The sequence below is a fragment of the Lampris incognitus genome, chromosome 5 (genome assembly GCF_029633865.1).
Source record: "Lampris incognitus isolate fLamInc1 chromosome 5, fLamInc1.hap2, whole genome shotgun sequence".
Classification (NCBI taxonomy): domain Eukaryota; kingdom Metazoa; phylum Chordata; class Actinopteri; order Lampriformes; family Lampridae; genus Lampris; species Lampris incognitus.
This window is the reverse complement of record NC_079215.1, coordinates 20,530,656-20,548,742: the sequence shown is the minus strand read 5'-3', so window position 1 is coordinate 20,548,742 and position 18,087 is coordinate 20,530,656. Positions and strand designations below refer to the sequence as shown.

General features: G+C 41.7%; 1 protein-coding gene across 5 annotated transcripts in view; it reads left to right on the top strand.

Moving 5' to 3' along the window:
- Window positions 1-18,087, top strand: part of LOC130112581 (phospholipid-transporting ATPase ABCA1-like) — an 80,730-nt gene that overhangs the window by 41,968 nt on the left and 20,675 nt on the right. For all 5 annotated transcript variants that reach the window (XM_056280016.1, XM_056280017.1, XM_056280014.1 and 2 more), the window contains 7 exons: window positions 2,328-2,536; window positions 3,581-3,757; window positions 4,655-4,877; window positions 5,744-5,965; window positions 6,808-7,012; window positions 9,436-9,546; window positions 9,903-10,077. In XM_056280016.1, coding sequence (XP_056135991.1) covers window positions 2,328-2,536; window positions 3,581-3,757; window positions 4,655-4,877; window positions 5,744-5,965; window positions 6,808-7,012; window positions 9,436-9,546; window positions 9,903-10,077 — 1,322 coding nt within the window. The remainder of the gene's footprint in view (window positions 1-2,327; window positions 2,537-3,580; window positions 3,758-4,654; window positions 4,878-5,743; window positions 5,966-6,807; window positions 7,013-9,435; window positions 9,547-9,902; window positions 10,078-18,087) is intronic.

Sequence of the window (18,087 nt, the reverse complement as noted above, 5' to 3'; positions counted from 1 at the left end):
TCATCTCACCCTTTACTCTGTAATCGGGTTGAGAACTATTTTGCAGTAGGTCAACACTTGTTGGCCACTAAGGTCAAGCTTTACAGACCTTATAATGCTTGTTTTTTTTAATGCATTGTTAATTGCATCCAGATCCTGGTTCAGCAATTACAAGCCTTGAACTGGAATGTTCTTCTTGGTCTTTTCGGTCTTAGCAAATCTAATCACAGTTATGATGACAGTGTCGTCTGTCTCTTGTAATGGGTCGTTATGTCAAATCTCATCATTACAGTACTCAGACGAACAACCCACCCGTCAACCCCACCCAAATGCCCCATCAATGCTCAGTATTCTACTTGATGAGGAATAGTTATTCATTTAGATATGCAAGGCCATCTCGGGTATGTTAATAATGTAGGTTTCATGGCGTAATAAGAAATGTAATTAAATGTCCATGTCATTTATCTCTGACGTCTGGCAAGCGTCACAAACAGATCCCCATCATAGTCATCATGCTTTCCTCTGCCAACTTCAAACCACATGCAAGATGACAGTCTTGACGTTTAGCAGCGACACTGTGGATTTTTAATTCTAGCTCATGACCTCTGTATCAAACCCTCCCCTATCATGTTATCCACCTGCTCTGGCTCAAAGAGGGTTGAATCAGTTCACCTGGATACAACATTTAGATGAATTGATTCAACTTTATTTGATTTTCTTACCTAGATTATTGAGTATGCATAAAGTCACCTGCTCTGGCTCTTTCCAGCATAAAAACTCCTTCTTTAATAAAAAAATAAATAAAGGAAAGCTGTGTCCTTCAGGTTCAACCAGATGATCTCATACGTACCATGACAGACCAGACACAGTGTGCTGGTGTTTGTCTCTGGGCTCTATGTATCCTACATCATACATGGGGGCGCCTCCATAGCCAAATGGTTACAGTGCATACCACATGGCCACATAGTCGCAACGTCACCAGTTCGAATCCAGCCAGCGTCTTTTGTTGCATGTCAGCCCCCCCCCCCCAATATTACCTGTCTATCTATACTGTCACTGCTGAATAAAGCAGAAATTCCAAAAAAAATCTTTAAAAAAAAATAAAATAAAGTTCCCATTTGAGACGAGGTTCATCTCAGTTTCAATATTCAGTTAGTTAAGACTTCTATCAACTTCCAGCCCCAGCAGTTTGGGCGGCACGGTGGTTAGCACTGTCGCCTCACAGCAAGAAGGTCCTGGGTTCGAACCCCAGGGTTGTCCAACCTTGGGCGTCATCGCAGGTCGTTCTCTGTGTGGAGTTTGCATGTTCTCCCTGTATCTGCAGCGGGTTTCCTTCAGGTGCTCCGGTTTCCCCCACCATCAAAAAGACATGCATGTTAGGGTTAGTACTCCTGTCTGTGCCCCTGACCGAGGCAATGGAAAGAACAACTGGAGTTGGTCCCCGGGTGCTGCACAGTGGCTGCCCACTGCTCCTAGCTACACAGCTAGGATGGGTTAAATGCAGAGAAAGAATTGTCCCATGGGGGAAAAAAAAGCACCAAACCTGGTGAAATGTCCCCGGGAATGACACTAATCATGGCGTTATCAACAGATAACCTGCTGACCTACTAACTGATAGGACCTCAAACAGTTTCGGCCTTGTAAAAGTTGGTTTTTATATGCTGGGAAGTGTGTCAAGGCATCACAGGATGTGGAATGTCACACCTATGGTTTTTAGAAGTGCTCACACTGTTTTAATAAGGCTTGAAATTCCCAGTGACCTCCAACACACTCATTATGTCAAGGAAAGCCTAGGCTTACATCTCCGGTCAAATAAGTATATTTCAAAGAGAGCAACTGAACTGTATGCAGTATCCAGAAAGCAAAATCTAAGATTTACTCTTTCAATGGCGCATTTGTCTCAGTTGTCTCGATTTAACTGTGGTTGGAAGTGGATGTGTTCACCAATTGGGGGAAAAAAGTGACAATGCCATTTTGAAAGTGATAACAGATGCAGCAAAAGGTTAAATTTCACTTGCTAGCTTTATTATGTTTACTTGGGTGTGAGATCTGCACCTGATTTATTTAGTAACTGACACTAACCAGTCATTTTGAACTTGTACTCTTCTGTTGTGCTGTAGAGTTTCTTCACTATATACAATTGAATTTGTATATGTTATGTGTGTATGTATGTGAAGAGATGTCTCTCAAGAGATTTTGATCTTAATTGGACTTCATTGTATAAATTACCAACAGATAAAATTAAATTATATCAGCAATTAATAATGCTTTGTTGCCTCACAACAGCTAATAAAAAAGCGACTTCTTTTTTGGTCGGTGTCTGTTAAAAACCCTCTCCTCTTTCCTAGTGTGTGAACCTTGACAAACTGGAGCCAGTAGCCAATGAAGAGCGTTTGGTCAACAAGTCCATGGGTCTACTGGACAACCAGAAGTTCTGGGCGGGAATCGTTTTCCCGGACATCACATCCAGCAGCAGCACTGACCTTCCACCCAACGTCAATTACAAGATCCGCATGGATATTGACAACGTTGAGAGGACGAACAAGATTAAGGATGGGTAAGGATCAGAGTCAACCATTTACCACCATTACGATAACGAGGACACAGTGTCACAGATGCAAAGTACAACTTTGCTGTGAACAGAACAATACAGGATCATTGTCTTAAATTTTGTAAGTGGAAGTAAGTCTAGTATGACCGCACATTTTCAGTTAAATATATGATTTACGTCATATCCTGATTGAATGCAAAACGTTGACATTGTAAATGAGATGCTTTTTGTCACGGCTCAGCAGTTATTAGCTCATATGAATCATGCTTTTCTCTAGCTGACAACCCAGAAAAGCAAGCTGACATGTCGGAAACACTTAAAAACACTTTTTCAACCAAAAGAAGATTCGTTTGAACATGTTAAAGGTGGTAGAGAACATCTTACTTGCATCACTGTTGATGGTATTTCTGTGAAATCCTACCTTGAATGGACAATACCAAGTGATGGAATAAATACAAGGGAGAAGCTAAGAGAGAACAGTGGTGGAGGTGCAGAAAAACAAGATTTTGCCCTTCTTCTTACCACCTTCTTTGCACTTGCAAACATTTTTGGACGGGTCACAACCCCCTTATCCAGCAGACGGTAGCACTGTCTATTGTACATTTGGAAACCTGTTTGAGACTCAGCACAATTCTGTTTTAACTTTTGGGCATTTGGCACAGTGGATATAAAAAGAAAAAAGTCGTTAGCTTTAGCCAATGCTGTGTGCAATGATCTGCCTATTACTAATCTTCTGGGTCACAGGTTAGACCGGGTTGCAAACCATAATACTGCAGCAGTGTATGACCACGGATGTGAAGACTCACTAGCCCGTTGGCTAACGGGTCCAACCCTTTAGTTGAATGGTTAGCGCAGCCCCCCTTGGTGTGGGGAACTCCGATTCGATTCCGCCTGCTTCCCAAATTTTCGCGCTACAATACAATATGAGTGCAGGAGAGCAGCAGTGCATCAAAACAGGACTTATCTGACGATCACTATAATTGATTGCCTTACTTCTAAGAAACAGTTTTCTATTATATTCTTCCTAACCCTTTTGGTTTTGTATTGTAGGTACTGGGACCCTGGTCCTAGGGCAGACCCTTTTGAAGACCTGCGGTATATCTGGGGAGGTTTCTCCTATCTTCAGGATGTTATTGAGCAAGGCATCATCAGAGCTGTTACTGGCACCAAGGAGAAGACGGGTGTCTATATTCAACAGATGCCCTACCCCTGCTATGTAGATGACATGTGAGTGAGCATAGCAAGCAGGAGAATGGATTTAAGATGGATAGATGGATGATCAGTCATAGATGATTAGAGAGAAGGAAAGAATTGAAGAAAGATTGATTTCTGTCTTATATTACCTCTATAATAGTATATCATACTGGTCTTTTTAAAGGTCTGCTTTGTCTTGTGTTTCCTCTCACTATGACACTGTTCAATCAATCAGACAACCAATTAATCAACTGCATTTGCATTGCATTGCATTTCAAAACAATTCAGTGCAATACACTTTACATGAGAACAAATTAAAACTAGGACGGTGGGAAAGACAAGTTTTTACCATTCGTTTTTTTTAAACTTGTGCTGTCAGCAGAATCTGCAAGTTCAAATTCTCCACCTGCAAAGGTGATGTTTATTAATTATCAAGAACTGTATATAATTACTCTATCCTTTGGATGATCTGTGGGGTGGATGACAAGAGCACAGGGTTTTTGATAGTGTGATCAGCTAAACAACCAATCAGCATCACGTCTCCAAGAAGGGGACAATCGCCACACGTGAAACAAGGGAACTTGGCGATGAAAAATGACAACATGTATCTGGTAAGACAGAGACATAGAGACAAACACTGACATGTGTTCAACAAAACATTAACTAATTTAAGGACAAAGGTTACAGCAGCCACCCACAGGCCTCCCAGTCATATAGACACCCCACAACCAAGAGAGCAGCTGGTTTCTACCATTCGATTATCATACCATGTATGTGCAGGGTGAATATAAACCTTACGATAGGCATCACTTACACTAAGATGATTGTGGATGGATGGATGGATGGATGGATGGATGGATGGATGGATGGATGGAGTAGACGGTGTAGTTATGATGGGAAATAAAAATTCTCTCTCTTCTCCCCTTATAGTTTCCTTCGTGTGATGAGCCGGTCGATGCCTCTCTTCATGACCCTGGCATGGATGTACTCGGTGGCCATCATCATCAAGGGCGTAGTTTATGAGAAGGAGGCGCGGCTGAAGGAGACCATGAGGATCATGGGGCTGGACAATGGCATCCTGTGGCTGAGCTGGTTTATTAGCAGCTTGATCCCGCTGCTGGTTAGCGCTGGCTTGCTGGTGCTGATACTGAAGGTGAGTAAGAGAGATGTGACCTTTACGCACCACCAGTTCTACATCTGTACAGACAGCCAATTAATCTGCAATCACATCTGAAGAAAACTACAACAACAACAAAAAAACCTACCCCTGTATCTTATTTCTGGCTTTCTCTTCCAGTAGCAAACCGTGACTCTTAAACCGTGGCCCTCTGACCCCCCCCCTTCTTCCCTTTTTTTTGGGGGGGGAGCAAACTACCAGCCTAGCTTAATGCGTCCTCTCCTATGGTACTGCAAAAGTTACCTATGACAATTCCAGCTGTGAAACAAAAATTAAGATGGTAATCCAGCCATAGCAACACAATGAGCAAACAGCATGGAGAGAGTGAGTGTTAACACCACAGCAACAAACTACTCATTTCTAAACAAAATGCAAATCCTCCTTACAAATAATCCCACAAGCTGTGTGCACACTTCAGCAGAATATGTTGACAATGGGTCGGGGGGCAAAACACATGACAGCCACCCCCTCCCACCACACAAAACCAACAAAATTTCATGTAAAGCTGCACATCATGACAGCGTGCACACAGCCAAGCAACCATTACTGACAGACACTTCAGAACTACGGACAGTGTACAATGATAAAGGCATTTTGAAACCCACCACCACAAATAAGCAGTATTGTTAATAAATAATATTATTAGATTTACGCAGTGGCCTATTAAATTATATGTTAGGATAAATGTGCATAATGACCGATTAAATTTACAGATTGACCGGTAATTCTGCGGCGGCCAGAATAAAATCAGCTGGCATGGTTCCCCGTTGTTGTCTCTCTCGCTCTCTCTCTCATCTACCCACCTCATTTGTCTAATCCCCCATCCCTTCTTCTATCCTCAGATGGGTAACCTGCTGCCGTACAGCGACCCCGGTGTGGTGTTTCTCTTCCTGGGCTCATTTGCTGTGGTCACCATCATGCAGTGTTTTCTCATCAGTACTCTGTTCTCCCGTGCCAACCTGGCGGCGGCATGCGGTGGCATCATCTACTTCACCCTGTATCTGCCCTACGTGCTGTGTGTCGCCTGGCAGGACTACGTGGGCTTCGGGGCTAAAGTCGTGGTGGTGTGTGGCATCTATATTCATATACAAAAATGAATGGGAGAAATGTATTCAAAACTGGGAAAAATGCAATTTTGCAACAACATGTAGGCGGCAGATCGAGCTTTTAGCATCCCCCAATATTTTTTTGCGCCCATCCATCCCCTCCATGCCCACCAAATCAAAAAGGACATTGTTGTGTTGCTGAGTATCTGTTAAGTGGGTTGTGATTGGTTGTGACCAACTGTTAAGTAAAATAAACCAAACGCATGATTGATTTTAAGTTTGTCAGTTTACCAAATATGTGACTTTAACCAATTACACCTCATGGTTTTGCCTAAAATTTGGTGACTGTCACACTGATGGCTTTCAGTAGTGTAATTTGTGTGGAGTGAATGTCAGTAACATTCAAAACTATATAAGATTTTTTTTCATAGGTATTCCAAAAAAAGCATCAGACAAGTCAGTCCAGAGTTTTAGTGTGTGGAAGGTTACTCGATATGAATTTTACGAAATACACCCCGTTTTATTTTCATGGCCATAGTTGAGCTTTTTTGGGGAGAAATACAGTCCATGTGCATTTTTCTCTCCTTTTAGATGAGCACCCTATGCAGCAACATGATTCAAACATGCTAGGACAATGCATTTATGTATTTGAGTTTAGTCCAAGGGTAAAATTATATTTGAACCATAAGAGGAAAGGAAAATCACTATTCAGAAGTGGCAGTGACTTCCAGTTCCACCCGGTTTGATTAGATCCAAAGGAATTATCAACATATCTAAACATACATACATTCATATATATGTACATTACATCTCCTGTAACATCTTGCTTATCTCTGCCCTGTTACGTCCTCCTCTCACAGAGCCTGCTGTCCCCTGTGGCATTCGGGTTTGGTTGTGAATACTTCGCCCTCTTTGAGGAGCAGGGCGTGGGCATCCAGTGGTCCAACCTGCTGGCTAGCCCCTTGGAGGAGGACAGCTACAACCTGACCACCTCCATCTGCCTCATGCTGATTGACGCCGTCCTCTATGGAGTAATGACTTGGTACATCGAAGCTGTATTTCCTGGTGAGTTGTCATTTATATTTTTGTTGTATGGCCGTTATGCCATGAAATGGCACAGAATGTTATTTATGTACCATGAAACATCTATATAGGCTCATAGACATGAACGTGTACAAAATTCATTCATTGGCAATTAAAACCATAGCACAGGGGAAACCGCTTATCGTGATCACATCCATCAAAGCCGATATGATCACTACAGTGAATCCGGAAAGTATTCACACCCCTTCACTTTCCCCACATTTTGTTATGTTACAGCCTTATTCCAAAATGGATTAAATTCCTTTTTTTTTGTCATCAATCTACATACAATACCCCATAATGACAAAGCGAAAAAGGTTTTGTAGAAAGTTTTGCAAATTTATTACAAATAAACGGAAATATTGCATGTACATAAGTATTCACACCCTTTACTCCGTACTTGGTTGAGGCACCCTTGGCAGCGATTACAGCCTCAAGTATTCTTGGGTATGAAGCTACAAGCTTGGCACACCTATATTTGGGCTATTTCTCCCATTCTTCTCTGCAGATCCTCTCGAGCTCTGTAAGGTTAGATGGGGAGTGTCGCAGCACAGCTATTTTCAGGTCTTTCCAGATATGTTCAATGGGGTTCAAGTCTGGGCTCTGGCTGGGCCACTCAAGGACATTCACAGACTTGTCCCGAAGCCACTCCTTCATTGTCTTGGCTGTGTGCTTAGGGTTGTTGTCGTGTTGAAAGGTAAACCTTCGCCCCAGTCTGAGGTCCTGAGCGCTCTGGAGCAGGTTTTCATCAAGGGTCTCTCTGTACTTTGCTCCATTCATCTTTCCCTCGATCCTGACTAGTCTCCCAGTTCCTGCCGCTGAAAAACATCCCCACCGCATGATGCTGCCACCACCATGCTTCACTGTAGGGATGGTATTAGCAAGGTGATGACAGGTGCCTGGTTTCCTCCAGACGTGACGTTTGGCATTCAGGCCACAGAGTTCAATCTTGGTTTCGTCAGACCAGAGAATCTTCTTTCTCATGGTCTGAGAGTCCTTTTAGGTGCTTTCTGGCAAACTCCAAGCGGGCTGTCATGTGCCTTTTACTGAGCAGAGGCTTCTGTCTGGCCATTCTACCATAAAGGCCTGATTGGTGGAGTGCTGCAGAGATGGTTGTCCTTCTGGAAGGTTCTCCCATCTCCACAGAGGAACGCTGGAGCTCTGTCAGAGGGACCATCGGGTTCTTGGTCACCTCCCTGACCAAGGCCCTTCTCCCCCGATTGCTCTGTTTGGCTGGGCGGCCAGCTCTAGGAAGAGTCCTGGTGGATCCAAACTTCTTCCATTTACGAATGATGGAGACCACTGTGCTCTTCGGGACCTGTAAAGCTGTAGAAATTTTTTTTGTACCTTTCCCCAGATCTGTGCCTCGATACAATCCTGTCTCGGAGGTCCACAGACAATTCCTTTGACTTCATGGCTTGGTTTCTGCTCTGACATGCACTGTCAACAGTGGGACCTTATATAGACAGGTGTGTGCCTTTCCAAATCATGTCCAATCAATTGAATTTACTACGGGTGGACTCCAATCAAGATGTAGAAACATCTCAAGGATGATCAGTGGAAACGGGATGAACCTGAGCTCAATTTTGAGTGTCATAGCAAAGGGTGTGAATGCTTACGTACATGCAATATTTCAGTTTTTTATTTTTAGTAAATTTGCAAAAATTTCTACAAAACCTTTTTCACTTTGTCATTATGGGGTATTGTGTGTAGACTGATGAGAGAAAAAAAAAGGAATTTAATCCATTTTGGAATAAGGCTGTAACATAACAAAATGTGGGGAAAGTGAAGGGGTGTGAATACTTTCCGGATGCACTGTATATACTGACGACTTCTTTAAGCGGAGTTGTTTTTCTTCCAATGATAATTGACATGCACACTAAGTAAGTATAAAATAATGCAATGAAACACAATTTCTCGGTTTCGTTGGATTTAATTAGCTGAAATAGAGTAGCCTGCTTTCGGCTATTGCACTATAACAATATTGGCTGCTTCAAACAGGAATTTAAAAGTGGATTATAGCTTACAGTGGAATCACTTGAAATGAAATGAAATTTTTGGATCTTCAGAGTGGAGGTGGTGCCATTCAGTTTCATCGGCGAAAAAGACAAAACATTTTAACATGCAACCATTTTTCCTGAATTACCTTGGTTTGAAATAGTTTAATTTCCTATTCATGAAAGACCCTAAATATCACTTTAAGCAGACTTTTGGATCACAATAACTGGATTATGTAGTTAGTGTTTTGTAGGAATGACTGTTGTCTTGGATGTTGTGTTGTACAGAAATGAACAATTAAGGTGCACTGTTGTGATAATGACTTCAGTCAGAAACCGGGTTATTGTACACATGGAGACTTTCAACACCTCTGAGAGAGTACCCTGACTGTCTTGTCTTCCCTTTAGGCCAGTACGGGATCCCTAGACCTTGGTATTTCCTCTTCATGAGGACGTACTGGTGTGGCGAGGAGAACAAGAGCATTTCCACCCCACTGGAAAAGAAAGGCAATGCTGAAGGTAAAAATCATAATCAACTCAGGTGCCATTGTAACTTAATGATGGTTCAGTTCCTAAAACATAGCATTCAAGCAGGGAATCAGGAACAAAACTTTTAGACATGTCTGAAATGAAGTAAAATTCTGTATTAAAGCATTATAGTGACAAATGCATGCCCATGGATTCAGCAGTGGTTTCTGTTGTTCAAATTTTGCTTTACGGAAATTAATGTACATTATCTTTTATTCGTCTTGGTAGATCGCACGATTTAGGTGTTTAAGGTTTCCCGTGGGGAACGCTCTGTTACAATCTTGTTAAGATACTCTTTGGTTTATATGTTAATAGTGAATTGATGCATTTCTTATCCCTTGCTGTAGCCATATGTGTGGAGGAGGAGCCATCGCACATTGATCCAGGTGTCTACATTAAGAACCTGGTTAAGGTGTACAGTCATGGAAACAAGCTGGCTGTGGACGGCTTGACCCTGGGATTTTATGAGGGGCAGATCACCTCCTTCCTTGGGCACAATGGTGCTGGAAAGACGACTACAATGTAAGACAAAGTTTAATTACCACTTAAAGTCGGTTGAATAGAACAGTGGTTTTCAACGTGGTCCTCGGGTGGCACCAGTACTGCTGGTTTTCCATATTGACAGGTAGGAGGTTACATTCACCTGTTGTTTCAGGTATTCCTGTCATCTAACTGGGCAAGGGGCATTTCTCAGTACTAAGTATTCCAAGTACAAACTCATTTCTTTGAGGAGTATGCGCTTGACAAGTTGAATTTGGGAGTACGAACTGACAAGATCACAGCACATAGAAAACTCCACGTACAGTTTGAGGTGATAGGTTTTTTTTTTTATCACTTTAGTTTTTATTGAAGTTTTTAGGTCAATACAAACATGGCATCCGTATTCAGAAGTAAACATTGAATTATCTACATTTACTTGCACACAAGCCCAACAGGGCAACTCAAAACAAACAAACAAAAAAACACACAAAAAAATGAACTACATGAGCTTCCTGTGGGTCTAACTTTCCAGTCTTAAGTGTTGTCATGAATTATGTTGTCGCGTGTTTGCTCCTTAAACCATGTCCATTTCTTCCACTGGTCTTCCATCCGAGGTACTGTAAGTCTCAATCGATGAGTCAGTTTTTCCATTGTATGAATGTCTTCCACTATTTCCATCCATTGTCCTTGTGTGGGGGCGTCCACCTGGCACCATTTTCTTGTGATTGCCTTCTTAGCCGCAATTAGCAGTATCTTAACCAAACATCTATCATTTGACCCTATATCGTCGTTTTTAAAATTACAGAAATAGAGGGTCATATAGCTCTTAGGGAAGTCATATCCAAGTACCTTTTGTATTACATCATGAACCATCTCCCAAAACATCGCTAGCTTATTACATTTCCAAAATATATGCGAGTGGTCTACATCCTCTGTTCCACATTTCCTCCAGCATGACAGTTTGGTGCTGGAGTATCTATTTTTGATTTTTGGTGTAATAAAAAAACGTATCAGATTTTTCCAGGAGAATTCCCTCCATATCCGCGAACTAGTGGAGGATTGATGAACTTTCCACATATTCTGCCAGTCCTCCTCTGTAATTTCTGTGCCAAATTCTAATTCCCATTTTTCTTTTATATATGTAGTTGAGTGTTTATTAGTTGTGAGAGCTTGATATAGTACAGATATAGTCCTAGATTTTCTCCCTTTATATGCGTTGATTATAATTTGAATCACACTGTTCACCTCCATGGAGGGTCCTCTCCTGATACGTTTGTTGTAATAATCCCTTAATTGTAAATATCTAAAGAAGTCATGATTTCCCAAATCAAACTTGTCTTTCATACCCTGAAAACTCTCCATCTCCCCTTTTTCGTCTAGAGTGCACCATGCTGTGATTCCCCAGTTAACCCACAGTTTAAAAACTGTCATGCCTCGCTGGAGTAAAGTCTCTATCATATGCTACCCATCTCAATAACTGTATCTCATCTTGTAATTTGTTGATTTTAATCAATTTAAACCATAACTCCAGTGTAAATAATGTGACTGAATCCATATGGGTTTTTGTTTTCTTGTATACTTCTTTATCCCCTAAAATATTCTGGATAGGGTACCCACCATATTCCCCTTCCATGACTTTCCACTTGGCCATGTAATCTTGCCTACACCAGTCAACAGCATATCTCAGCTGGGCAGCTTTGAAATATTCTTTTAGATTTGGTAAACCCATACCTCCCTTTTCCTTTGAGAGTTGGAGAGTTTCATACCTTACTCTGGGCTTCTTCCCTCCCCAAATAAATCTAGATATTGTCCTATCCCACCTATCAAATTGAGCTTGAGTCACCTCTACAGGCAACGATTGGAATAGGTAAAGAAGCCTTGGTAGAATATTCATTCTAACTGTCTCAATTCTTGAGCTGAAGTCAAGTGGCAGAGTGGACCATCTATCAATATCCTTTTGCATCACATCGTTGATCTTGCCGTAATTTGCTTTATGTAATTTAGACAATTCCTTGGTAATGTAAATTCCCAAATCAAATTTTCCCTTGAATTCTGTGGTTGGAGTATAATTGAGAACTAGCACCTGTGTTTTTGAGATGTTAATTTTATATCCAGATAAATGACCATATAGTTCTAGTAGCTTCATTAGTTGAGGGAGTGATGTATGTGGTTGCTCAAGATAGGCTATGACATCATCAGCAAATAGCCCCACCTTGTGGACAGTGCCATTCACTGTCACTCCATTAATTCCTTCATTTTGGCGAATGGCCTCCGCTAAAGGCTCAATGAATAACGCGAACAGTGTCGGAGACAAACGGCATCCTTGTCTTGTCGACCTCTGCAAAATGAACTTGTTCGTTAAACTCCCGTTTATTTTAATCCGAGCATTAGGTTGTTGATATAATGTTTTAATACACTGTATTGACTTATTGCTGAACCCTAGTCGTTCCAATACTGCAAACAAAAAATTCCAAGACACCCGATCGAATGCTTTTTCTGCATCTAAACTTACTAATAGTGTAGCTTGTTTTCTCTTACTCGCTTGATCAACAATATGCAATGTCCTTCTGATATTATCATGCGTTTGTCTTTCTCTCATGAATCCTGTTTGATCTTCATCTATCAAATCACCTATGAATGAGTTTAACCTTTTGGAGATAATTGTCGTATATATTTTATAATCTACATTTAATAATGAAATAGGTCTGTAGCTCCCACAATATTCTTTATCCTTTCCCGGTTTTGGAATGACTGTGATTATTGCCTCTGACCATGATGGTGGTATATTATTATTGTGAGGTGTCCAATTGAAGGATCTCAGAAGTATCGGTGCCAGCTCTTCCCTAAACACTTTGTACCATTCTGCAGGGTATCCATTGCTGCCCGGGCTTCTATTGTTTTTCAAAGAATTTATTGCATCTATCACCTCTTCCATCTTGATGTCAGCTGTTAATTTGTCATTTTGGACCTGTCCAATTGAGGGTAAATCTAATGAATTCAAAAAGGTATTAATTTCCGCTTCGGATGCAGGTGTGGGTTGTGAATATAACTCTTTATAATATCCCAAAAATATGTCCTCTATGCTTTCTGGTATATTCGTTAACTCATTTGAATGGGGGTCTCTGATCTTATGTACACTACCGTTCAAAAGTTTGGGATCACCCAAACAATTTTGTGTTTTCCATGAAAAGTCACACTTATTCACCACCATATGTTGTGAAATGAATAGAAAATAGAGTCAAGACATTGACAAGGTTAGAAATAATGATTTGTATTTGAAATAAGATTTTTTTTACATCAAACTTTGCTTTCGTCAAAGAATCCTCCATTTGCAGCAATTACAGCATTGCAGACCTTTGGCATTCTAGCTGTTAATTTGTTGAGGTAATCTGGAGAAATTGCACCCCACGCTTCCAGAAGCAGCTCCCACAAGTTGGATTGGTTGGATGGGCACTTCTTGCGTATCATACGGTCAAGCTGCTCCCACAACAGCTCAATGGGGTTCAGATCTGGTGACTGCGCTGGCCACTCCATTACCGATAGAATACCAGCTGCCTGCTTCTGCTCTAAATAGTTCTTGCACAATTTGGAGGTGTGTTTAGGGTCATTGTCCTGTTGTAGGATGAAATTGGCTCCAATCAAGCGCTGTCCACTGGGTATGGCATGGCGTTGCAAAATGGAGTGATAGCCTTCCTTATTCAGAATCCCTTTTACCCTGTACAAATCTCCCACCTTACCAGCACCAAAGCAACCCCAGACCATCACATTACCTCCACCATGCTTAACAGATGGCGTCAGGCATTCTTCCAGCATCTTTTCATTTGTTCTGCGTCTCACAAACGTTCTTCTTTGTGATCCAAACACCTCAAACTTGGATTCATCCGTCCACAACACTTTTTTCCAGTCTTCCTCTGTCCAATGTCTGTGTTCTTTTGCCCATCTTAATCTTTTTCTTTTATTGGTCAGTCTCCGATATCGCTTTTTCTTTGCCACTCTGCCCTGAAGCCCAGAATCCCGCAGCCGCCTCTTCACTGTAGATGTTGACACTGGTGTTTTGCGGGTACTATTTAATGAAGATGCCAGTTGGGGACCTGTGAGGCGTCTGTTTCTCAAACTAGAGACTCTAATGTACTTATCTTCTTGCTCAGTTGTGCAACGCGGCCTCCCACTTCTTTTTCTACTCTGGTTAGAGCCTGTTTGTGCTGTCCTCTGAAGGGAGTAGTACACACCGGTGTAGGAAATCTTCTATTTCTTAGCAATTTCTCGCATGGAATAGCCTTCATTTCTAAGAACAAGAATAGACTGTCGAGTTTCAGATGAAAGTTCTCTTTTTCTGGCCATTTTGAGCGTTTAATTGACCCCACAAATGTGATGCTCCAGAAACTCAATCTGCTCAAAGGAAGGTCAGTTTTGTAGCTTCTGTAACGAGCTAAACTGTTTTCAGATGTGTGAACATGATTGCACAAGGGTTTTCTAATCATCAATTAGCCTTCTGAGCCAATGAGCAAACACATTGTACCATTAGAACACTGGAGTGATAGTTGCTTGAAATGGGCCTCTATACACCTATGTAGATATTGCACCAAAAACCAGACATTTGCAGCTAGAATAGTCATTTACCACATTAGCAATGTATAGAGTGTATTTCTTTAAAGTTAAGACTAGTTTAAAGTTATCTTCATTGAAAAGTACAGTGCTTTTCCTTCAAAAATATGGACATTTCAATGTGATCCCAAACTTTTGAACGGTAGTGTATATGGCCAACTGCTTGCTGTTTGCGAATACGTTTTGCCAAGTTTAGTTGCGCGCGGGCCTGTTTCATAATATCTTTGTTTGAGAAACAAGCTTTTTTTCTCAACTTCATCTAACAGTTCTTTATTAATGTCTGACTTAGCCGATTTGATTTGCTCCAACACCACGGGGTTTCCCGCAGTCTGGTATTCCCTCTCCATTTCTCTTAACCTGTCCGTATTCTTTCTGGATATAATTGATCTTGCCTTTTTGATCAATGCTGAATGCGCTATTAACTTTCCCCTGATGACCGCCTTCATGGCATCCCAAAATATCGTTGGGTCTACTTCCCCATTGCTGTCTTCTTCTAGATATGTCCGAATATCCGCCTTTAACATAATCTTACTCTGCTCACTATTCAGTAGACCCACATTAAACCTCCAAACCGTATTTCGCTTTCTACAATTCAAATTAATTTCTAAATATACTGGATTGTGATCTGAGATATTCGCCCCTCCAATCCCACACTCCTTTACTCTGTAAATATCGTCTTTGCTCATAAGGAAATAGTCTATCCTTGAATGAACTTTATGTACAGCTGAGTAATGTGTATAGTCTTTTTCCTGAGGGTGTAATTGTATCCACACATCATCCATCCCCATCTCTTCCAGTGATATATTTACAAATCGAGTGACCTGTGTTTTAGTCCTTTTGATACTGGTCGTATCCATTTTGTGATTCAAACGACATTCAAATCTCCCCCACAAATTAAGACCCCCTCTGACTCGTTGGCTATCTCATCAAACAAAGGTTTAAAAAATCTTTTATCACTTTCAGGAGGGGCGTATATATTTACCAATGTCACTGGTTTGTTCTCTAACCTCCCCTTCACTATAATATATCTCCCCTCCTTGTCTCCAATCTCCCTATCATAATCGAATTGAGTTTTGTTTGATATTAAAATTGCAACACCTCTCCTGCGCCCTTCCTTGTAGGAGCTATAATATGAATGTCTGTACCCATATTTCTTAAGTTCCCCATGCTCTATCTGTCTTAAATGGGTCTCTTGGAGGAATATGATTTGTACATCCTCCTTTTTTAGCTTGATCATAACCTTTTCCCTCTTCTTTAACATATTTAGACCATTAACATTCAGTGACATTATTTTAGTAGTGTGAACCATCTAGACATCTTGATACTCTTTTTCCATATATTCCCACAGAGCTCCAGACAAAAAAACTACAAATATAAAACACATTAATCAACAACAAAAATAACTTCCAACTAAAGGGGCCTAACCACCCCGAGTCCCCGTTGGTAGGTGAAGGGGAAATCCTTTTCAGAAAGGGCCCCACTCTAGACTTGACATTTTGCCCATCACATGGGATAAGCCTACAGCCTTGTCTAGGCATGTCCAACGTTTGGCAACCGTATAGCCTACCTCTCTCCGTGGTATGTGATGAAAAAGCCTTTTGTAATGGAGCTCAACTCAGTCAGAACGATACCAGTCCTACTTTCTCTGATAGGCCTGGAGCTTCTCTTTCGCTCGCTGTGCAGCTTCACGTCTTCCTTTCGCGCCTTGGACTCGTTGCCACCCTGCTCACGTCCCAGTCGCCTCCACCTGCTCTGTGGCCGTGGTTGCCGTGTCATCGTCTGGTATCTCGATGTCGCAGCCTCTCATCTTCATGTCCATCGCAGCTTCCCTGGCATTGTCGTATGTCTTCGTTCCGTTGTTCCAGTGGATCCTTATTTTGGCGAGGGGTGTCTGGAAACGAATTCCTTTACCCTTGAGCACTTTCTTAATGCCCAAATATGATTTTCTTTTCCGGACCACTTCAGCTGCGTAATCGTGATCAAAGTAAATACGTTTGTCCCCTATCTCTATCTTACTCTTTTTCCATGCTTTCTTGAGAATCATTTCTTTTATATCAAACTGTTGAAAGTTCACCACTATTGACCTGGGGGGAGCTGTCGGAGGGGGTTTTTGAGCGAGGGCTCTGTGAGCTCTTTGTATCTGGAGATTGGTCCCTTCTTCTAAGTCAAGTTGAGTATTCAAGAGTTGTTCCACGTACTGGGTAATGGAGCCTCCCTCCGTCTCCTCTGGCACACCAAAGATTCGAATATTGTTCCTCCTTGACCTCCCTTCCAGGTCCATTATTTTTTCTTGCATCTGGCGCGTTTGGGTCGACATGTCCATCAGCAGTTCTGTCGAGTCCGCCTGCCATTCCTCTAGCTTGGCTATGCGCTTCTGGGCTTCACTCGTGCGCTTTCTGCGCCTGTATTTCGCCGTTGCTCTCTGCAAACTTCTGTGTCATCTCTTCTCGGAAGCAAGCAATCTCTTCCTTCACTTCCCTTTTCACCTCATCTTTGAGTCTGGCAAAGTCATCTCGTAGCTCTTGTTTGAATTCTTGTATCTCTTTAGCGATAGCTGCTAATCCGGCACGCAATGTCTCAGCTGTGGCCGCCGCCATTGTAGCTTCTTCTACCTCGTGTTTGCTATTACCTTGCTCCGACTGTTTCTTCGCTCCCTGTGTATCTGGTGCGTTACCCTTTTGGACTGTACAGCTACCTTTATTCGAATTACCTCCTCTTCTCATTTCTCCTTTTTTTGCGTCGAGTTTAGTGTTTTAGAGGATTTATTTTAGCCAATTTGCAAGAGGCAGAAAGTTGTGCTGCTATTCAAGTCGCCATCTTACCGGAAGTCCGAGGTGATAGGTATTTAACTGATACCCCAAGCTAGCAGGGCATCCTAGTGCCAAAAAAATTGGAAAATTTTTCAAATTGGCATTACTTTCCTGCAAATATGGGCAAATATTTGGCATCTACACTGCTGATTGGTCACCACAAACTTTTCACCACAATTTTGCTGTAGTCCAAAAATTGTAATTACTTGCCATTGTGGGCTTTGCTTTGCTCTGCCATTGCTGTCTACATGGAAGTTAGTTCTGGGACATTTTGTGTATTTCAAGACTGCTAAGTCATCAAATGATGTGTCTTCAATTTAAATTGGGCAGATCAAGAACATATCTGGGAGTCTGAAGCAATCTTGGATGAATGTGAACTTGTTTTTGGACAGTACTTGGTGCACAGCAGATGACATTTCATCAGTTCATGAGCACACAAGCACAGACAAGTGCAGTTATTGAGAATCACCCCAGATTTTTTAGATCCTTGTGCAAGACGTGAACACAATTAACTTTGTGGAAGAATAGAAAACCAGCAGTGCTGTGGGTCCCTGAACACCGGATTGAAAACCACCGGAATAGACCATAACCGATTTGAATAAAATTGAATCAAATAGAACCATCAAATCAAAGACCT